Genomic DNA, 23,835 nt, shown 5'->3' on the forward strand with positions numbered 1-23,835 from the left:
CTGAGAATATGGGTGAGCAGATGAGCTAATAATCAAAAAGGCAGTGTGTTAACAGTGTGGGGTAACTGGATATTGTCTATCCCTACTCTTTACCCAACTCTAGGAATGTAGTTCAAACTAATATAATCTAGTATGTAGTAAGTAAGTAAGTAACTGGCAGGTGTGGAGCATGGTGCAACAATACACCTAAGGAATGAACCTGCTTGTGTTTTTCCTCTATTACATGGCAGTATAAAGCATTTTAAGTATTAAGCAGTATTGAAGCAAACATAGTCTCTAAGGGGAGGGGGTGAAAAGGTACAGAATGTGTGAATACATGGTTTTACTTTCCTAATCCTCCATCACATTGGACTCCTGTTTTCACACGCTAGGCTCCTATCTTCATGATAAAATGTTACTAACTGCAACCCCAATACAAATATATGTTTAAAATTAAATCAAATGAGTAATCTGTCTTGTAACATCTCACTGTCTCCTTGTGGAATGGCACATCTGAGGGGGAATATAATGTTTTTCTTTTCTATACTTTTTTCATCATGTCAATTAGGATATAAGTAAATATATTTTGTGGTGAAGGGTGTAGAATTGGTTGGTGTGTTGGTTTGGAATGTAGTATTGGGAGATGTGTAGGACCAGGGGTGAGGAGGATGGGTAGGTTTGGGTGTGGGTGTTTGTGGGTAGAGGAGGTTTACTTCTTGGCATTCAGGGCTGCCAGCGAAGCGTCAATCTCCTCCTCGGGCTGCAGTGGATGCCACTGAGCGATGGGGCGGCGAGGGTTGGCCAGCATGTCAGACCAGTGCTTCAGCTGGGTGCCCGTCGCCTTGCTGCCCACCCAGATCTTCCCGATGGCATCATTTTTACCGATCTTGTCATAATCCAGCACTGTGACCACAGCTTGGATTTTCTAGGAATTAGAAAAATAAAGTGTTACATTATTGACATTTAGAATGAACTTACAGAATACAATTGCATCATCTAATTCCATGGTGTAGTATGTCTTTGGGCACTTTGTTCCCACCCAGCTGTACACTCTTGCATTACTGTCATTTAGGGTGTATCATCTAATTCCACGGGGTATTAAAGCAATGATACACAAGGGGGTGTGATTTAATTCTGGTTTTAGCATGGTGTGCTAATCAGCCCTCTGAGAAACAGAGACACGCTATGATGCATATAGATGGAGCTACTAACAGGCCAGGCAGGAAACTCCCTTCAGCATGGATGATGTTGTCACACTGCCAGTACTGTACTGTAGTATGTTAATCACATCCACTTCCTCCTCAGGTGTATGTCTTAAGTATGTCATCATCCACAGACGGTAAAGTATGATCTCTGTAGCTATGTGATACAGTATGTTTTGGTTTGTTCTATGACCTTGCTTGACTGTGGTAGGGTAATTAGCTAAGCACCTTGCCCACGGGCATCTTTGAAGGGTTCAGAGGGAGTTTCCCTAAACCGTGTGTGTGTGTGTCTGTCGTTCTGTCTGTCTGTGGGTGCTTTGTTCCCAGCTGTACACTCTACCTGCATCTGCTCAATAGGGATCTCAAAGCTGAAGGACTCGTTGTAGTATGGATTCAGAGTGTTCTTCTTCACCGTGGTCTTCTTCTTCTTCAGACGCTTGCCGTTCTGCATCAAGTTGATTTTCACATAGGGATCTGCACACAGAGGGAGTGATACATACAACCATGTATTAAAACAAGCCTGGTCACAGACTCGCTATTGGGATTATTAACAAACATGGCTTTTGTGAAAGAGCACAGTTAGAAAAATATGGCATATAGAAGCAAACCAGATGGACATCATGAAAATGATCGGAGGAAGTTCAGGTGTAAAAACAAACAAAATATAATTATTGTAGAATTTGACTTTGTCCATAAAATGTATATAGTATGTATGGGCTGGAAGTAGAGGCCTAAGCGTTGTTGTTCACTAGTTTACTCCAATTGGGGAAGTGGTGGTGGGGTTGGAAAGTAATGAAGGGAAATATAATTTAAAAAAGGATATGTGTGTGTGTATGGATGTATGTATATATGTATGTATGTATATATATATGTGTCTATATATATATGTATGTGTATATGTATATGTATGTATGTATGTATGTATGTATGTGTATATATATATATATATATATATATATATATATATATATATGTATGTATATATATATGTATATATATATATATATATATATATATATATATATATATATATATATATATATATATATATTTGCGAGAGAAAAAAACATATGGTGGATTGGAAGTGATGCAGACAATTACATTGATGGAAGTTACAATCTATCTGAAATATTAAAGCTGATCTACCCCCACCAAAAAAAAAAAAAGAACATGGCTCTTTGTAGCTTAATAGATTTATTCTTATTGCCCATGTATCACTGTTTCAGCAGAGTTCGATCTTAAAAACACAATACTTCATTACCATCAAGGCTCCAGTAACAATACAAAGGAACTCAGCAGTGGTTGCAATGCAGTAAACCGCCAGCAGATGGTTGCAGTGCATTTTAGCTGAAGGGAGTGGAGCTACTGAAAGGACAGTGGTGGGTACTGCAGAGTCAGCACGTGAGCACAGACTGAATCGCCCCGGAGATTGGCTGCTTGCAATGTAGGCTACAGCAGCTCTCCATACAGATACAAATCACATGGTTGATTCACAAGGTTTTACTGGTATTTAGCGTTTATCACATTATAATGCACATATAAACACTGAAAATAGCTGTATTCTTTTTTTATTAGCTCTCTAATGGGAATCCAGATTTGGGTTTCGTACTGTGTGAATAGAGGTAGAATACTGGTTCTTACAGTACAATCTTCTTGTCCTTGACCAAGGGGAACACATTGAACCAGGATATGGGAGATATGGACGGCTTAAACTCCACAGTGCATCTGTTTCCATTGTTTTGTTCACAGTGATTATCTTTCCATATTTTACCTGACAGTCCTCCCACGTCCATCTTCTTGAGGTTCTTGGCCTCCAGGATGCAAATGGTGAGTTTCCCGGCAGTGGGCACATAGCGCAGAGATATGCAGATATCTCCCAGCTTCTCTTGCTGCGTGTGGGATGGGTAAAGAGGAGAACAAAACTTGTTCAATGTAATAACATTCATCCTCAATGTATGCATGTCCTTGCCCATAGGAAACACCTACATATAGGGAACCATTCACACAATGAGGATAAACATCGTTCTGAACTGACATTCAGAACATGATATTTCAAAGGACTGAATAAAAGTGGGGAGATGGTCCTCCACATTTACCTCTTCTTTCTCTGCACTGTCCAGGTCCCTCCATTCCTCCAACGGCTGGGCCAGGTCCAGTTTGTGCAAGGGTAGTTTCACCTCTCCGATGACGTCATGCTTAGAGAAGCGGTCAAAGTCAAAGACCTGCATGACCAAAGTCTTGCCACCCATCTCTTGGAATGGAATCTGAAAAACATCAACAACACCATCAATATTAATAGCACCATCTTTTATAAATGTTACCCTCTGAAGCAATAACACCTTTGCTTAGATGAGGAGAGTGTTAACAAGTCTTTGAGAACAGGTTTGCTAATGCCATTTTAGATAGCATTTTTTTTAACCTCTTCTACATACCTTGACCTTGAATGATGAGAGCCAGACATGCACAAATAGCTGTATGTAGCATCCAAAGAATCTCACAATTTGGAAGTGTATAAATGAGGGCAGAGTTTCTTGGACCTCTTTGGTCATCTCTGGGCAACATATCCCTGCTTGGAGTAACCCTGGATTGTAAACTGTCATGGTCAAAACATATTGATACAACAGTAGCTAAGATTGGGAGAAGTCTGTCCATAATAAAGCGCTGCTCTGCCTTAACAGCACTATCAACAAGGTAGGTCCTACAGGCTCTAGTTTTATCGCACCTGGACTACTGTTCAGTCGTGTGGTCAGGTGCCACAAAGAGGCCCTTGGATGTACACAGAGAGCAAACATTCATAATATGCATGTCAATCTCTCCTGGCTCAAAGTGGAGGAGAGATTGACTTCATCACTGCTTGTGTTTGTGAGAGGTGTTGACATGTTGAAAGCACCGAGCTGTCTGTTTGAACTACTGGCACACAGCTCAGACACCCATGCATACCCCACAAGACATGCCACCAGAGGTCTCTTTACAGTCCCCAAGTCCAGAACAGACTATGGGAGGCGCACAGTACTACATAGAGCCATGACTACATGGAACTCTATTCCACATCAGGTAACTGATGCAAGCAGTAGAATCAGATAAAAAAAAAAAAAGATAAAAATATACTTTATGGAACAGCGGGGACTGTGAAGCAACACAAACATAGGCACAGACACATGCATACACACACATGATAACATACGCTCTATAAACACACGTACACATGGATTTTGTGTTGTAGATATGTGGTAGTGGAGTAGGGGCCTAAGGGCACACACTTAGTGTGTTGTGAAATCTGTTATGAATGTATTGTAATGTTTTTTAAAATGTATAACTGACTTAATTTTGCTGGACCCCAGGAAGAGTAGCTTCTGCCTTGGCAGCAGCTAATGGGGATCCATAATAAATACAAATACAAATGGGAGCTAATGCTCTCTCTGCCCCCAGAGAAATGATGGGCGTGTGGGGATGATTAGTGGGAGAACAGGAACAGAGGGCCAGAGCCAGCCTAAGTTGTGCGCTGCACACTCAGCAGAACCGAACAGTACAGCCCTGTCAGCAGTCAGACGGAAGGAAGGGAGGTGGCGTTCTCCTTTAACTGGATTGCCATCCCATCCTATCCCCTGCTCAGATCAGCTCAGCTCATAGGCTTCAAAAGTTCTGCTTTATCACTGGCCAAGCTCTGATTTCCAATCACATTCTCCAGCCAGAATCTAGTTTAATGAATAGTCTATACATCTGATCTCCTTCATATGCGCACAGATGTGCGCGCACACACACACACACACACAGACTGTAGCTTTAATTAGATTCTGACATTGGGACGCTTGAGGGTATTCATGGTTGCTGAAATTATAGTCATACAGTGGGGGAAAAAAGTATTTAGTCAGCCACCAATTGTGCATGTTCTCCCACTTCAAAAGATGAGAGAGGCCTGTAATTTTCATTATAGGTACATGTCAACTATGACAGACAAATTGAGAATATTTTTTTCCAGAAAATCACATTGTAGGATTTTTAATGAATTTATTTGCAAATTATGGTGGAAAATAAGTATTTGGTCACCTACAAACAAGCAAGATTTCTGGCTCTCACAGACCTGTAACTTCTTCTTTAAGAGGCTCCTCTGTCCTCCACTCGTTACCTGTATTAATGGCACCTGTTTGAACTTGTTATCAGTATAAAAGACACATGTCCACAACCTCAAACAGTCACACTCCAAACTTCACTATGGCCAAGACCAAAGAGCTGTCAAAGGACACCAGAAACAAAATTGTAGACCTGCACCAGGCTGGGAAGACTGAATCTGCAATAGGTAAGCAGCTTGGTTTGAAGAAATCAACTGTGGGAGCAATTATTAGGAAATGGAAGACATACAAGACCACTGATAATCTCCCTCGATCTGGGGCTCCACGCAAGATCTCACCCCGTGGGGTCAAAATGATCACAAGAATGGTGAGCAAAAATCCCAGAACCACACGGGGGGACCTAGTGAATGACCTGCAGAGAGCTGGGACTAAAGTAACAAAGCCTACCATCAGTAACACACTACGCCGCCAGGGACTCAAATCCTGCAGTGCAAGACGTGTCCCCCTGCTTAAGCCAGTACATGTCCAGGCCCGTCTGAAGTTTGCTAGAGTGCATTTGGATGATCCAGAAGAGGATTGGGAGAATGTCATATGGTCAGATGAAACCAAAATATAACTTTTTTGGTAAAAACTCAACTCGTCGTGTTTGGAGGACAAAGAATGCTGAGTTGCATCCAAAGAACACCATACCTACTGTGAAGCATGGGGTTGGAAACATCATGCTTTGGGGCTGTTTTTCTGCAAAGGGACCAGGACGACTGATCCGTGTAAAGGAAAGAATGAATGGGGCCATGTATCGTGAGATTTTGAGTGAAAACCTCCTTTCATCAGCAAGGGCATTGAAGATGAAACGTGGCTGGGTCTTTCAGCATGACAATGATCCCAAACACACCGCCCGGGCAACGAAGGAGTGGCTTCGTAAGAAGCATTTCAAGGTCCTGGAGTGGCCTAGCCAGTCTCCAGATCTCAACCCCATAGAAAATCTTTGGAGGGAGTTGAAAGTCTGTGTTGCCCAGCGACAGCCCCAAAACATCACTGCTCTACAGGAGATCTGCATGGAGGAATGGGCCAAAATACCAGCAACAGTGTGTGAAAACCTTGTGAAGACTTACAGAAAACGTTTGACCTGTGTCATTGCCAACAAAGGGTATATAACAAATTATTGAGAAACTTTTGTTATTGACCAAATACTTATTTTCCACCATAATTTGCAAATAAATTCATTAAAAATCCTACAATGTGATTTTCTGGTTTCTCATTTTGTCTGTCATAGTTGACGTGTACCTATGATGAAAATTACAGGCCTCTCTCATCTTTTTAAGTGGGAGAACTTGCACAATTGGTAGCTGACTAAATACTTTTTTCCCCCACTGTATATATACCGTACACATAAGACAGTAGTTACACAATACCTGAAGAATAGCTTGTAATTCATAGTTCATAAATCATCTAATAATTTCTTTGAACTTCAGATATTACCAGATATATGGAATTTATACGATAGCTTTATACGATAGGGATTTATTTCTAGCTTAATGATAAACAGTACATGTCTAACATTTAATTAAACAAATACGAGGGATGAATGGAGATTGTTTTAAAGGAGAACTAATCTTATAAAGGATAGATATATGTGTGTAAATGCATCTGAGCATCTATAAATGCAAGGCGCTGACTCTATTATCCTCCAAGGCAATTTGCTTGTGGAGGCTAGCTGGTATCAGATGCCGGGAGTCTGCAGTGGATTGGGGAATATCCATTATGAGGTGTTATCTGAAACATCAGTCCAGCAGATTAATCGGATGAGAGAGAGAGCATAGCTGATGCATCAGACTTTGGGTAACTGGCTATATGGCAGGAGTTATGGTCTGGTCATCTACCACAGCTTAGGTCTATTAGATTTATCTTTATAATTCTGATATACGGTATAGAAGAAAGAGAGAGAGAGAGCGAGAGTGAGAGAGAGAGAGAGAGAGAGAGAGAGAGAGAGAGAGAGAGAGAGAGAGAGAGAGATCAAAGTACAGTAGCCTACCTTGAAGATGAAGGTCTCATTGAAGGTAGGGTTCAGCGTCTTCTTGTGCACCTTGGTGGTAAAATGCTTCTTCTTGTCTGGGAGGACGTAGACCTTGACATAGGGGTCAGAGGTGCCACCGCTGTCCATGGAGAGGAGATCAGCTGCTTGGAGGAGGCCCACTGTGAGCTAGGGGTCAGAGGTCAAGGGTCAAAGAGATCAGTCAATCTGCCTCAATGCACTATGTACCCAGACAGTGTCCTTTCACAGTTCCAGAGACAACCCACAGTTTAACCCACTGTTATCGGAACAGATATTTATTTGAACAGATCAAAGAAAGCCTTTGCTTTATGCTTGTATAACACATTACGATGAACATGATAACGATGCTTTGGTCTGTTGTGAGGTCCTCAAGGTCTCAGTGAACAAAGAAGATTCTCCACAGAAGAGTACGAGGATGGAGCAAATGCTGCGTATCAGGTCAAGGAAATCCATTCATACGTTGCTTATATAACACAAACAAGGAATGGAGTCTTGGTAAAAGTTTGACTGATTTGATCTTGAAAGCATAACTGTAGAATGATGGGTTGAATCAATCCTTTAGTGTCAGCAAGTTCACATTTACAGCTGTCCTTGGCTTTTGCCCAACCAAGACATATTCACTCAAAGCTGCATTTTTTGGAGGCTAAAAAACACTCGGCAAATGGCAAAAATCCATTGCTTTGAAAGCAGTGATGTGGAAAACTAACTGGACTAAAGGCAGTTTGCACACTAAAGCTTATTTTTTTTACTTTTTCCCAACACAGTAAAATAGTATATTTAAGCTCCTGGGTCGTAAGAAAGCCATCTGCTCAAGTCAAAACACCCACCTTGTTGTCCTGGAAGTCGTAATCTATGGAGTACTGAAGCTTCCCGAGCTTTTCTTTCTCCTTCACCTCTTCCTCTTTCTCGTCTCCAGTCATACCAGTCTCAGCATCATCTTCATCATAATCATCATCGTCCTGTTTCTGAAATGACAAGGGGGCAGGAGGGGGCAGAGGGGGCATCAGACATTTGAACAGAGAGAGTAAAAAACATCTATAGGTTATTCTTCAGTAGTCTGGTTAGTCACAGCAGCCATCTACCTGCCACTTACCCCCTGCTTGCTTACCCAGATGTTACCAGTGCAGTGTGCACATCTTTTTATCGATGACCTTAGTTGCAACATGACTTGATTTCACTATTCCTTGGGTGACACCATTTGCTTTTGCACTCTATGTTCATCATTCATTATTTACTGTATAGTCATTGACAGAGAGAGAAATAGAGGGATATACTGAATGTAAAAATAAGAACATGTGAAGTAAAACAGTCAATATATAGTCAGTTTGCTACAGGGGTAGCCCCAGGCAGGACAAATGCTGGGCACCCTATAGATCAGATAAAAGCATCCTTTAGGCATACATGTACTATAGATTGGATCAGATCTGAGATAGTGATCCCTGTAACTACTCTTGCTTCTGAAACGTTGAAAATCTAGCCCATTACAACACTCTAACAATAGAGTGATAAGAGTCAAATATACCACAAAATGTCCTTCAGTGAGTACACCTCCACTGACATAATCATCGTAATTACTGAAAAAGCAACACTTATCTACAGCAGATATGAGCTAATAACTTCTGCTAATACACAATACTTGTTACAGATGTATTGTACAGTATCTATAGTTATTGGGAACATTTACAAATCCCATTGTCAGTTCATATGATCATACAATTAATAAAATAGCTAACCATGACACCATGGTAGAATTACTGACTCTTTTAAGGGATTTGTTTGAATATTCATTTTTAAATATTGTCCATGACACACAAACTGCACAATATGTAAATTAGTAGGGCCATGCTATTCACCGCAGAGCTTACCCTGGAAGAGGAACCGGGGCAGTCTGCAGCTCATTCTACGTTGTATTCTAAAACACAGACACCCATCCATACACAACACACATTCACAGACACAAACACCCACCCAATTACTAACACATTCACACAGACACTGTATTCTACATACTATATTCACCCTTGCATACACAGCCTTACATACTGTATATACCTCACATTAACTGAGCATACTTTTAACCAGCAACAAGCATACGTAAGCACACAAGCCCACACACACTCACTCACAAAAGCGCTCGTATAAAAACTCACCTACTATTCAAACACACGCGCACGCACGCACACACACACACACACACACACACTCCATCTCCTTATAGTGGCATTCTGTAAATTTGTTGTGGTAAATGCTTTGCATTCGAGCATGCCAGGCCACACAATGCAGGAGAATATAGTAGTCTTTATAGAGAGCAAAATGTAGATGAAATGACTCAGTTGTTTTCAGTCTCTTATAGTCTTCTGATATACATGTAAGTAATGTATCAATGTCAGTAATAATCTTGGTAGTCAAGATTGCATGCTTTGCAATCCTGAAAAACTGTGTACGTGAAAATTTCACAGCCATGTGAAGTCATGCTATTTTGGAGAGTTCCAGTCTAAATCATACCAAACATGCAGTGGGATTCAAGGATTACCGAATGGTATGTCCGAAAGTATGCCCCCATTGTCAGGACTTTCGTTTGTGAGCTCATTCATGGAATTATGAAATCCAAATCTATGCGGTCAATTGGTGTACTTACCTCTGGGGTTTACATTTTAATCATGCTGTCTAAAGAGAAGTCAAATGTGGCTCACATTTTAACCATTGATCAAACTTTCTGGCCCACCATTCTTTTCCACTAACACCACTGCTCCAGGGAGGAAGGGAAACGTTGACTAAAACCTAATTGGTCAGCAGCATCATGGGTCATCCAGGATAGTTACTCTCAAGTCAAGTTGTGGCCATTCAATGGTACCTACTGAAAGGGCTTGTGTTGATCTTTGTCAAGAGATACAAACCTCTTTATCTCACCTTGATCTCTGAGCATGTTTGCACAGCTGAATTTAGGATGTAGAAATGACATGAATTTCACACTCAAAGCAGAGCATGGAAAATACTTGTATTATAGTTACTGTAAGTGACTTGTAGTGATAATTACTATGCACAATAATGTGCTTGATTAGTTAACACGATTGTGGAAACATGTTCAAAGATCTCAATGAGGTAAAGTTTCACCCATTATTTGACAAATAGCCAACCTCACCCTTTGCACATGCATGTTAGTGATCTCTACTGGGTTGCCTCAGTGCACTCATCATCATTCATCAACCATAGGATGAGTTTCACGTTCATTTCAAAACCGTTTCAAATATTTCCACTTCAGAGGTCGTATAGTTTTTTAAAAAAAATTTCCCAAATTGCAACCTCTCCATGGATACTCAAGACATCATCATGGTAGTCGGTGAGGCAGCATATCAAATCAGTGGACTTGCGAAGCAGCTTAATCGCTCCCATAGCTACACCCTCAAGCACCCGCAGCACCTAAGCTTGCAAGACTTAGAAAGCCATAGCATCCATTGTCATCATCGCCAATCCCCTTCCACAAGCCCAGCCCACCCCCACCTTTCCCTCTGCCCTGGTCTGCGCTTACACAGAGCGGCCAGAGAGGGGCGCCGCGTGCCGTCAGACCTACCGTAGGCAGAGAAGTCCACCACAGTCAAGATACACGGAGCACACATAAGACACAAAGCAGGAAGGAGGAGGAGGAGAGCAGAGAGAAAGGAAGAGATTGAACTCACAGCAGACACCAGAGAGGGAAATTAGAGCAGAGGCAGAATCAACGACTACACGATAGAACCGAGGGAAAATGACACAGTGCTAGAACCCCACTGAGACAGTAACTGTAGTCATTAACATAATCATACTCCCCTCCAAGCTCTACAGGGGCACTGTGTTTTAATGAACTCCATCAGTTCTTGGATGTTGCTGTTGTTGAATATTAAATTACTCATAATGTACTTCATAAAATGATCTACGGTGCACTAGACTAGAACATTTAGCCCCACATTACCACTATGGACTGTTTAGAATTAGAATTTTGCAGTGGCAGTTTTGTGCTACATGTAATTGGTAAGCTTTATATTCCATCAACAATAGTATAATTCCCCCATACAAAAGAGCTCAGCTGTGTCATTTTTCACCCAGGTCCCAATGCACAAGAGAAAGCAGGACTAAACATTTCTGACAAATACACAATATTTAACAACAAGAAATGAAGAAGGAAGTGAGATTGTTTTCTAGAGATTTTGACAGTTCAATGATGGGCTAAATTATCTACAAAATATTTAAATTGCTATGAATTCTAAATGTCTAGACATGGCTCTATTTTCAGTGATGTGGTTATCAATTAGGGGACAATAGGTCCTCTATGCTGCTTTTGACAAATATTCTACTGAAAGAGCAACTTTTTGTTGGGTGTTTGTTGACATCTTATTTCTTATGTTTTTATAACTATACAATTATTATTTTCAAGTCGGAATTATCCATTTATTCAATTAGAAAAAAATATTCCTTTTACGATTTGGTCCAGACCAAATTACATTCACAACAAAATAGTTTTTCTGGGGATGTATTATTTGGTAAATATTCCTCAGGTTAAGCATCCACAATCTTTAAAGCTTAGCAGCTCTCTTGTAGTTATAGCTTTAAGGCAATGTAGGCCTAAGTTAGCTTGTGTGAAATTCATGACAGGGTCCTCCTTCATGACAATACCCCGCTCCCCCAGGGTTCAACATACCTCTCCTCCTTTCATGTTCTTCATGCCCATTTCACCCTTCCCTTTCTTGCCCTTGTTCTTCTTCTTCTTGCAACAGCACTTCTTAACGATGCAGAAGCAGCAGGTGAGAATCAGGGTAGCAGCTACCACAGCGATGGCGATGATGGCCCATGAGGGCACTGAGATACACACCCAAACGCAAACACACACACACAAACACATACGCAAAGAAACACATAACATAAAAATAGAATGGTTTGACAGTTGACCAACCAATGATTTCCCCCTGCTGATTGATATGAAAGGCCAAAGTCATTGTATAGAGGCGCTAGCTTAGCTAACAATTAGATTTGGTGCAAATTAGATTCCATGGAATTAGATTCCATTAGGAACAACATCACCTGATCGATTCAGAATAATGGCATAATGGGGATGTCAATGGCTTCAGGGGGAGAACAGATCTAATTCCAAAGCCATTGTTTTTAGAGTATTATCAATAAAAGTCATGCAATCTCATCTGGACAGGTCTGGGTGTTAGTTGCTGTGCAACGTCCAGACCCTCACCAGACAGGCACTCACGTGGGATCTTGTCGATCTCATTGAGGAACTTATTCTTGATGTCATCGAAGTCGCCGTTCTTGACAGCCTCTGTGGAATTGTCAGCTGCGGTGGAGGCCACGGGGCCAGGGGCCACAGTTAAGACAGCAGCCCCGGTGGGCTCAGGTCCGACCATGGCTTCAGGCTTTTTCTTGAACAGGTTCCACTTCATCCTAGACGGCTAGGCCAAACACAGTTCCTATGAATAGAGAAAGAGGGCTGTTAACACTGAGTCATGAAGGCCACATACAGGTATTTCATTATACCCTGATGAAGACAGCTTGTCTGTCGAAACGTTGGTTATTAAGATATTAAATTATTGCATCTGAGCTCCTAGAGTGTGCGGCTTTCCTTTTCTTTTTGAAGTGTTTTACGCCGTCAGCCAGCACCTCGCCTAAATAGGTGTGCGTTTCTTTCGCCTTTATCCACATACAGGTACTTAACATTCTGGACAATCTTGATGATTGAGCAAGGCTGTTACTATTCAGGTGCATCATTTGTAATGAGTGTCTGCTAAATGATGTAAATGTAAATGTAATACTACAGTACAGTGGCTCCCTTTCAGCAGCACATTGTATCTATCTTTGCATTTTGTATCATGAATGCATGAGCCAAAACAGTGTAGAAGTATGAATAGTGTGAAGTTAGGTGCCAGAGCCAGCAAAAGACAGCTTTCATTCTCTGATGCTGGCTCTGTGCGTGGTCAAAACAGTTGTTTTGTCACAAAGCTATTATCAGGGCTAGGAGTCAAACTGCGACAAACAGCAGCGGAGTGTGAGCAGCATTGTGTCAAGTGATGAGAGATTGAGCTGGAGTCAGATTCAGAGAGGGGCTGTGACTTCTCTCTCTGATTTCATTAAAGCCATTGCGATATGGGCAAACAAAAAGGATTTCTAATTTCTCAAGCGCCAATCCTCTGCTCCACTGACGGAGATCCTGTCTGTCTCTATTGCTGCATGTGAATAATTTAATGAAGTTGACAACAGAAAGGGTCATCTTTATATTATTCAGGGTGACTAGAATTAGTTATAAATGTAGTATGACGATAGAATAACGTATGTTTGCAACGTTATGCAAGTTGATGTTGCATAAGACAAATGGCTTGCGGAAAGACTGCAACTACTAAATTAGCTAAGCGAAAGAAGACCATGAGGGGATAACAAATCATTTTTGAAGTGAGTCATAAAAGCCATAGTTGTATTAAAAACACATTTTGGCAACATTTAAGAGGGAAATTCACCCACACACATACAGTACCCTACAGTAACGGTCAGTTAGGATTCTATTCAAACACTATAGTGTTTTTTTTAAAGAATGTTTGGAGAAGTAAATTGCATTGTGGGGAAGACCACATTACATTAAGATTTTCTCTGTGGGGAAGATCTTCAGTCTACAGACAGGAGCTATGGTGTACCATCATGCCATCCATGTCACACCCCATGTAAACAGTGTTGTCCCTGACATCTCGCCTAATAGTTTCTCCTCTTTCTCCACCATCTTGCTCATCCTAAATGCTCTGTCTGAAGACTCTTGAGGCAGAAACTGTCTGGATTTCATTGTTCTTCCATTTAAACACATTCTATCTTGTTGAAATACAGTAGATACTTCACAGAGTATCTTAAATAAGACATTTTAGTAGATGCTCTTATACAGAGCGACTTACAGTAGTGAGTGCGTACATTTTCATACTTTTTCCATACTGGTCCCCCCATGGGAATCGAACCCACAACCCTGGCGTTGCAAGCGCCATGCTCCACCAACTGAGCTAGACGGGACTAGACATCCCGCCACCACACATATAAAATAACTTATTTATTGAGGAAAAATGTACTTACTACGACTATGATATGTGATCCTCACCTAGCTATCGTAAGATGAATAACTGCAAGTCGCTCTGGATAAGAGCGTCTGCTATAAATGCCAATGTAAAATAACATCAAAGACCTTGAATGTTCAGCCAGCCTGTAAGCCAGGGGTGTTAGGGGAGGTGACCTGTCTGTAGTTGCTCTGCCCAGAATTGCTAGTAATTGCTGACATCCAGCCACTGGGGGAATCACAGTGTGGATCCTCCATCTGTGTAGGCAAACCCACCCAATCAAATTCTTACAAATAGCATGCTGCGTTTGATTGGCTGTGGGGCAAGTCTGTTACAAAACATGTCTGTTACAAAACAGATATGTCGAAAGTTTGATGGACTGTATCAGGGGACAGACATTGTTAAACATGAGGTACGTGTCACACACAGCCAACAACAGTCATCATAGTCCAACTCTTGGCTGTGAAGACTTAGTGTTGGGTGTTTGGGTTGTGTGAACAACAACCCAGTGATAATCACCAGCCAGCCAGGCTCTAAGGCGGGTAGATTTATCCTTCTGTTTGACCCTCATGGCAGACTAGGCTAGGCAGAATTGAATTAACATTGGCAGAGATGTTGCGGTGAAGCATTTTATCTCTTCTCCTGTAGAAGGGTGGCGGGCCGTGGAAGGGTTTGGAGGACCAGGGTTAGTCCAATGCTTCATGGCAGCCATTATCCCTGCTTTATGATCAGCTCTTACCACTCACTCCTGGTGAATTAATTATACATGGTGTTTTCCCTTTGAAGGAGGCTTTAAATTCAATGAGAAATACCTCCTTTACAACACAAGCCAAATAAATAGCCAAACAAATATATCAATATTTAAATGTCTTTCTTCTGCCTTAATGCCCTAACTATATTTGTACAATAGCCTGGTCAATATCTTATCATGAATATGCTGTCTAAATACTACATTAAATGCATTCTACCATGAATAATCTTGTTTGCCTATACAACTGGTCTGGACAGAGCTTTTCTAAACCTTGCCGTCACAATTCTAAAGTAAAACTGACTCTGTCTAGACATATCCTTAGAGGCAGCATATCAGATGAACAAAACATTTGCAAATACTTACTTTCGCTGCTTTAAATGAAAAATATACCAACTAAACAACTAGCTACAGATCTGTGACAAGAAGCAGCATCAACTGTAGAGCCACATCTCTCAGTGTGTTTCTCACTGTTAGTTAGTGACTCCTCTACTTCTCCTCATAACTTCAAACAAAATGGCTGTGCTCCACATCCCTGAGCAACATGGTTCCTGGTATGATCTGGCCCTTATCACTAAGCACACTGCCTCAGACTTGGATGGGAATCAAGGACTCTTAGCCTGTATTCTTCAACTGCATATAAACAGACTGGAATAAAGAGCAGCTCTCTGACACTGTGTTGTTGACTTCAAATAATCACACCACAAAAGGTAGGAAATTATACAGCTCATTTCTGGTTTGCAGCATTTTTTCTAACTACCAGCTGAGATGTGGATGCTAGGGGAATTACTGTCGGTAAGTAGAGGAGAGGAACGTGGCTTTTTCAAATCAACAATGTTTTGGTAGACTCAATGTCGGAGCATTGTATAATCTACAGTTCAATATTTACACTGTTTTACTGACGAATGACGGCAAAGCTAGCTTAGGCAGAAAACTTCAATAAAGAGGCACTCTGTTCAATTGTCATTACCATGTACATTAGTAATGGGGGTGTATCTTGCTATGGTAGAGAGAAGGTATTACAGTAATTAATCTAATTGCTGCACTACTTTGTTTTAGTATTTATAGGTCATTTTTATTTTGGGGTTTTAAGCCCTTGAGTCATGAATAAAGCAGATTCTAGTAACACCTCAGTGTGGACTCTAGAAAGCTCTCTCTATATCTATCTTTCTTTCTATCTATCCATCTTTCTCTCTCTCACACACGCACACACGCATACATGCATGTAAACACACAACATTGTGTTTCCCTTGTGTGTTCTGGTGTTCTCTTGGCTAACATTGTCACGCGTGTATGCGGTCAGCGAAGTCAAACGCAGGACACAGAGTGGCTGGCAACGTACTTTTACTGAACACAGTAAATATAGTGCAAAAACAACAAACCTCCAAACAGGGAGGAAAACACAATAACCCGTACACCAAAGCAACTGCCGGAATGACAAAGAACAATCACACACAATAACCAATGAGAGACAGGGCGTAATATAGGGAATACAATATAACATAATGGGAAACAGGTGTAAACAATAAAGACCAAACAAGACAAACACCGAAACATCGATCGGCAGCAGCTAGTACTCCGGGGACGACGAACGACGAAGACTGCCCGAGCAAGGAGGAGGAGCAGCCTCGGCTGAATCCGTGACAAACATATTACCCAGCTTAAACAAAAGTGAAATGTAATTATGGGCCAGACAGGTCAATGGCAAAGAAATCCAAACTCATCCCTCTGAACCCTTCAAAGATGCCCGTGGGCAAGGTGCTTAGCTAATTACCCTACCACAGTCAAGCAAGGTCATAGAACAAACCAAAACATACTGTATCACATAGCTACAGAGATCATACTTTACCGTCTGTGGATGATGACATACTTAAGACATACACTTAAAGACATACATGTACAGTATGCTGAGGAGGAAGTGGATGTGATTAACATACTACAGTACAGTACTGGCAGTGTGACAACATCATCCATGCTGAAGGGAGTTTCCTGCCTGGCCTGTTAGTAGCTCCATCTATATGCATCATAGCGTGTCTCTGTTTCTCAGAGGGCTGATTAGCACGCCGGTCAGTCCTACTAGAAAATGACCTGATGACAGAGGCCACTGAGCAGTAGTAGTACAACAACAAGTTCCCTGACTATAATTAATTAACACACTCCTACAGCCAAATGGACGTACACATTCCTTGTTTTCCCCTGGTCCCTGACAACCTCACCTCCATCCTCCATCCCACTCCTGCACAGCTGTTTGCCAGTGCCCTGTCTGTGTCCGGATGTGAGCTAACATTTAGATTATACTCCCTTTTACTCTACTTGGAAGGAACATACATCATTCTAAACCAGTCTAAACCATGGAAAATAGATCATTCTAAACCAGTCTAAACCATGGAAAATACAGTTTATATTCCTCTGTATATTCAGCTCAAAATGGTCAGTTTGTGTAAAGGAATAATTGGTCACAGGAGCATGTGGGCTGTGGCTCGGGGGCAATGTTGCTGGGATGCTGGGAGCAGTCAGGCGGTAAATTAAGTATTGGACGGTGGGCATTGTGAAAAGGTTGTTATATTCACAAGGACCGCTAGCTCAGCTAAGGTCAGCCATAGTGATGGTTGGTTGTTGTCAGCTTGGTTGGTTATCAGTTAGGGTAGGTTTGACAGCATTGACGGGGGCTCTGTGAGATACAGGGTGATGTAATGTATGACCCCAATGGAAGCATTAGCCCCCTGCAGCACAGCAGCCCCCTGCCTGCCATCTGGGACTGTATGGGAGGTCGGTATGACCTACAGCTGATCCAGCCTGCATTCTCTACTACATGGAAATTGTACTGAGTGGTGAAGACAGTCAAGACAGCCTTTACTCAGATAGTCCTTTATTGGCATGAGATTTGTGTATTTTCTAGAGAGGTGTACATATCTGTCCTTTCCATTTTAACACAGAGCAATTATATCCATCCAAATTGCACTGAGCGACTCTAGGCGCAAATTAATTGCAATAAGTTGACAGAAATAATTGCTCCAAGACACAGCACAGCATGGCGACATCATAAACGAACATGAGCGTCTTGGTTACGCTAATGGGAATAGAATAAATATTGACTGTAGTAACGTTGATTCGCTCCTGGAGTCCTGACCAATGCCCTCCCCTATTTGAGCTGATCATCCCAATCCTATAAGAACAGAGGGACATTAACTTAAATTAGGAGCCAGACAGACATTGTAAGGTTGAACAGAACACCCTTATTGGATATAGCCTATTGTGGTTGTTCTTTATTCGACTGAGTACCCAAGCCTTCACTCTAAACATATTTAGCCCCTCCTCCTATAGAACAACTCTTATACTTACTAGGCTTATAGGCCTACTTTGGCTGATTTGTTTCGTGACCATGTTGTTTTGTATTAGAATGCTAGCCAACAGGCCAACTTGAGTTTCCACGCATCTCAACTGACTCTGAGAGGAGTTGAGCGGAAAAGGCTTGGGGTGCCGTTTCAATTAGATATTATGTGCAGATTTGTTTCTTAAACTCTTTACTTCCCTTGGCAAGGCAATTTACCCCTGCTGAAATGGACCGGGGGCTCCCAGAGCCTTAATGGCCTAGTTTGTGCACAAGTTTTAATAGGATTACTGTGAAACTACTAGAATGGCTGCTGCCTCTGCTTATTTACCATCTGAGGGTGGTAAGAGATGGAGAGGCTGATCTGGACTGACTGGCTCTGAAACTAAGTTATTTCAAATATTTGGTTGTTGAGATTGCCACAAATGTCTCATGAGTGCAGTCATTCTGGATATTTTTCAGACTGAATATACAGTATCATCAGTACAAGAGACAGTGGAAAACACTTTGGTACTTATCTGGGTTTCTTTCAAAGACAGCTGGCTGCTGAATATGTCACAAATCACTATGTTTAATTCATGTCCACTGTGTTTGGTCGATGATGTCTAAAGGTGACATTTGAAGTGTTATCTGCCAGAGAGAGACATTCTCACAGGCAATCCTCTTACATAGCTAGCTCAATGTTTGAAGTGTTTGCCCTACTTTCTTTGACAGTATTTTTCGCTGCAACCTCCTACACAGTATCTGCAGTCAGTTAATCTGCAGCAGCAATGTATCTGTCTCCAATAATCAATATTTTAGGGGAATGTGATCTAAATAAAGCTCTGTACTTCAGACAGTAGCTGTTCTACTAATACAGCCAACAACCATAATGCAGCAAACAACAGTCATTCTCACAGCAGGTTTATTGAGCTCTTAGCTCAGTCCATAATGAGTACAGAGTCAGACTTTTACATTTGGCACTAGTAACAAAGCATGTATCCACTGCTTTGGGGCGCTTTCAGCGAATGTCAAGAGACTATGGTCAAATCTTAGACAAAACCTTTATAACAAAATGGTAGAGTGCCCATATTCAAAGGGCTAAAGACAATGTAGAGATGGTGTACTGCAGTTTGACTCTGACCTGGAGCCTTCTGGGCTTGTGCCACACTGAATGCCCCCAATAGTCTAGTAGTGTATTAGTCTGCAATTAGGGAACCGTAATTTATTTTAATTAAAGCTTGCAATTAAATTAATAGGCATTGAGCGGCAGTATCCAGCTGACTCATCGCAGCCCTAGCCCTGTCTCATCAAACCCAAAGGCACGCTTGTCTACTAGTGTTAACCTGTCTCAAAGACCACCTCAGAGTCCATTGGTTTAGGATTAGTAATACAGCATGCCATAGGGTTGTGATCTTTACTCTGAAAGATATGAAATGAGGAATCTAGTCTCTGGGTATTAGACAAACATTTGATAGCAGTAAGACATACAGTAATGCACCAGGAGTGGTCTGGAAAGGGTTTAGCTTATCAGGTTTCCACACCAATGCCTAGAGTAGGTAAGAACATTCTTCCCCATCGCCAATTCTTTCATTCCTGCCCAGACAGGGATCTCCCCTGCTTACTGCCTTATAACCAGGGAGGGTGACATTTTCACATTCATACAGCCATTGATCACCACTACTTTGTCATCAGCACTGCTTGAGCAGTCCCCTAGGAGAGGACAGTTACAGAGACATGGAGTCACACACACACGCACGCACAAACAAACACGCACGCACAAACAAACACGCACGCACGCATGAACACAAACCCCCGCTGTGAAATGTATTGTGGACACCTGACAGTCCAGCTAAAGTTCAATACACCTGCAATACAGTGCAATCCAAGTCTTGTCACGGTCGATAGCTTGTATAATTTCTTTCCCTCATGTCACTTCAACTTGAATTGTCACAAAACCATTTCAGGGATCCGGTCCCATACATTAATGGATTCTGTCCTGAGAGCCCAGGATCAGGATGTCAAAGAAAAAGAAAAGCTTGTGGATGATCTGTTTGAACTGAACCAAAGAAAAGCCTTGTGGATGATCTGTTTGAACTGAACCAAAGAAAAGCTTTCTCTAACGTTTAACATTGTGTCCTGACAGTCCCAAAGGAAAGATTTACAAACCGGCTGGCGTGGATAAAACAATGGTAGCTAACTCCTACCTGCAGCTGATTGTGACTCAGCTATTATCTGAGGGGTCCTTCAGAAGACTCGGGGTCAGGGTTGCTGTTTGAATGCCGAATGAGGCCTGGGCTGGGATCATTTACAGCTAGGCTATAATCCCATGTTCCTTTTCCTCTCCCCCTCCCCCAACCCCATTCCCCAGACTGTCCCCAGATAGGCCGATTAATCATACTGCCACAGAGATAGTGAGCCAATCTGCATGTGAAGCTGTAGTGAAAACAGAGAAAGAGCCGGGCTTCTGCAGCAATGCAGATAGGACGACATCTATTGGGATCCCAACAGCCTCTTGTTTCAAAATGGAGGGCAAACACAATGGATGCTCCTGCAATGATAACCCAAGGTTTCTGTTACTGGATGACATTCCAAGTCACGTTTTATAAAGGATATCTGATGAGACCATGTTTAAGAGCCCTGTGATAATAACCATGTTGTCCAAACATAACGATGACACATTATGAATGGAGAGAATAATTGGAAATCTCTAACTCTCATTGTCATTAGCAGAGAGACTCAGTCCCCTTCTTTTCAGTAAATATACAGCTTATTATCTAGCCCAAGTAACTTCTGGACAACAACACAACCCAAAGCTATCTGCAGATCTAAAAGTGGCACATTTAAAGCGGCATGCTGCTTATCTTTCACCTCTGCAGATTAAAGAGTGTTGAAAATGCCTTGTCAGCAGCATGGTGGTTGGCGGAAGGCTGGGATTGATGACAGGGCCTGGACCTTCACTCTGCCACTCTCTGACCCACCTGCCTGGCAGGCAGCACAACATCACAAGGCCAGACAGCCTCTATCACTCTCTCACTCTCACCTGGCTGGCATGAAAAGGTGGACAGCTGAGCAATCAGAAATGTTGTTATTGTTGAGTTGACGTATCAGAGGAAAGAGTCACACATACTAATCATATGCATTAATGTTACCTCTGATAGCTGGTAGCTTTGCAATCTGCAAACTTAATTTGGACCCTGTGAGATTCTTAGTAGAGAACAAATAAAAAATGTATTCTCTGGGTTCAGCCTTTGAAAAACATCCTTTAGTCTCGTATCAACTAAAATATTCTAAGTTCAAAGAGAAAACTAAATCGGGAGGGTTAGAGTTAAACCTGGTTTTTGGCTTTGATATTTGTTCCAATGATCTGCTTGCTGTTGCTAGTCGTTCGTATATTAGAGCCGTGGTGAAGGGAGAAATAGTATTATCCCTCGTTTCTCATAGCAAACAAGTCCATACCTAATGAACCGACTCTACATTTGCCTTTAAGACTGTGCTGGGTAAAGCACTGGAATCATGAAGAATGAAGAAGTATGCATTACAACTCAGGAATTACACACATTAACCCACATACAAAATAGGCAATCACTCACGAATGATTGATTCCACCCAGGAAATTATTAGGGAAGCGGCAAGTATCTGACAGCTGTCACTTGCAGTACTGGGCTGTCTCTTTACAAAACAGCAGCAGGAGCTCTTGAGATGAGAGCAAAATGGACACTGCAGTGGACACTGTATGTACACTGTTAGATAGGAGGACAGGACACACAAAATAGTTCAAATGAGGCTCTATTTTAAGTTTATTTTAGTGGGACACCAGCTGTTAATTCATGGTAGAAGCTGACAAAAACCAAAGCTGGTGGACTTGAAAAGCAGAGACAGACTGTCTGCATGTAGTCACCAAGGGATTCGTCAGGCTGAGCTATGGGTGCAAAAGGGCCCAAATTACCCTGTCTAAATGTTTTGGAGGCTGAAGAATGACACAGTTTTGACAGTTATCTTCCAACATCCAACAGTCCGCAATCTAGGTAATTTTAAAGCAATTCTTAGCCAAAATCAGAAAGTGAAGGGTGTTGTTTTACTGGTGCCATTGATTTCAGTCAATTATGGATTTCAGGCCATGAGGGTGCTTTTTCCCAAGGTTTTCCCTCCCGAAACTGACATGCTCATTTGTTTTCATATGAGATGTATTGCAAGTACAAGTTGAATGTAAAAACACACAAGATAAATCACTGTGTAATTAATCATTTTCAATTATTCTTAGGCACCCTTTTACATGTGGTGTGGTACTGTGATAGTCATGTGACCACTCGGACCCCTGAAATTGATTAGCTGAGTGTGAGTGGTACAACAGCAGAGACTGAGACTCTGTCTCCAGGGACAGGATCAACGTGGTTGGTTGGTTTGCATTTCAGGAAGTCACTTCAGGACACAGAGCCTGGTGGAGGGCAGAGACTGTAATCTACATAAGACGCTTCACTTCCACTTCCGATTGAACGGCAGAAATACTTACACACTTGATTCAAATTACCATGTAATAACAATGAACATATACGGCTCTCATCTCAATGAGATGTAAAACTACCAACCAATACATGTATCCTGATTCAAAGGCACTTTGTGATATTTTCATATAAGAAGGCTGTATGAAATAATCAATATCCTTTGCTCTGGTGCAGAACTCCATCAGTATACTGTCCTGACTGTGTATGGGCAGACTGCTGCAGAGCAGAGCCCAACAATGAGAATCAGCAACACTGTCGAGGTGTGAAGTGACCAGCCCCAGATAGCCAGGGCTTTGTCCTTGGAACTGTCCCCTTCACAGCTCTGCCTGCCTGCCTGCTGGCCTGCGCTGGCTACACATCGCACAGGACAATTCGGTAAAATGTTTTATCCTACAGCACTTCATAAAACCCCCATGGCCCCTCTTCGGTCTCCCCTCTCCATCCTCCTCAGCATATCGGTCAGCCTCTGTCTTATCTGCTCCTCCTCTGTCCTGTCTTAGCCTACACACAGAGTCTGTTTGAGTACATAGCAGACCCTAGGCTCCTGCCCTAGCATAGAACAGGTACCGACAGTGGAATAAACTGGTGTTTGTTAGGCGGGGTGCCGTGTGTTTGTGGCTGCACCACGTTGTGGTTCCTGACAGTGCAGGACAGGGTGAGGTGTTAATAGACACTGGTGGGATAAACAGAGCAGCTGTCAGCAGGGCTGCCTCCTGGAAATATTCCAGGAAAATAGGTAGCTACTCCACTACACTACACACAGAGCCACCCAGGCTAAATGAGCCATGATCAATGAGAGTGACCTACTGTATATTCGCAACCATAGTGTTCATTCAAAGTGCCTAAAGCAAAATATAACATTTCCAGGTCCCAAGCCAGAACTGCAATCGGTCATAGTACA

General features: G+C 42.0%; 1 protein-coding gene across 1 annotated transcript in view; it reads right to left on the minus strand.

Annotated features, from left to right (window-relative positions):
- Positions 1 to 532: 532 nt before the first annotated feature.
- LOC311150034 (synaptotagmin-1-like) overlaps positions 533 to 23,835 on the minus strand; it is a 23,912-nt gene continuing 609 nt past the window's right edge. Inside the window, exons 2-9 of the mRNA XM_084187278.1 lie at positions 12,538 to 12,754; positions 11,980 to 12,137; positions 8,132 to 8,263; positions 7,284 to 7,451; positions 3,278 to 3,445; positions 2,953 to 3,070; positions 1,522 to 1,655; positions 533 to 904 (exon numbers count right to left, since the gene is read on the minus strand). Of these exons, the coding sequence (XP_084043404.1) occupies positions 689 to 904; positions 1,522 to 1,655; positions 2,953 to 3,070; positions 3,278 to 3,445; positions 7,284 to 7,451; positions 8,132 to 8,263; positions 11,980 to 12,137; positions 12,538 to 12,727 (1,284 nt within the window). The 5' untranslated portion in view covers positions 12,728 to 12,754 and the 3' untranslated portion in view covers positions 533 to 688. The remainder of the gene's footprint in view (positions 905 to 1,521; positions 1,656 to 2,952; positions 3,071 to 3,277; positions 3,446 to 7,283; positions 7,452 to 8,131; positions 8,264 to 11,979; positions 12,138 to 12,537; positions 12,755 to 23,835) is intronic.

The sequence above is a fragment of the Coregonus lavaretus genome, assembly GCF_964263955.1.
Source record: "Coregonus lavaretus genome assembly, chromosome: 22".
Taxonomy (NCBI): domain Eukaryota; kingdom Metazoa; phylum Chordata; class Actinopteri; order Salmoniformes; family Salmonidae; genus Coregonus; species Coregonus lavaretus.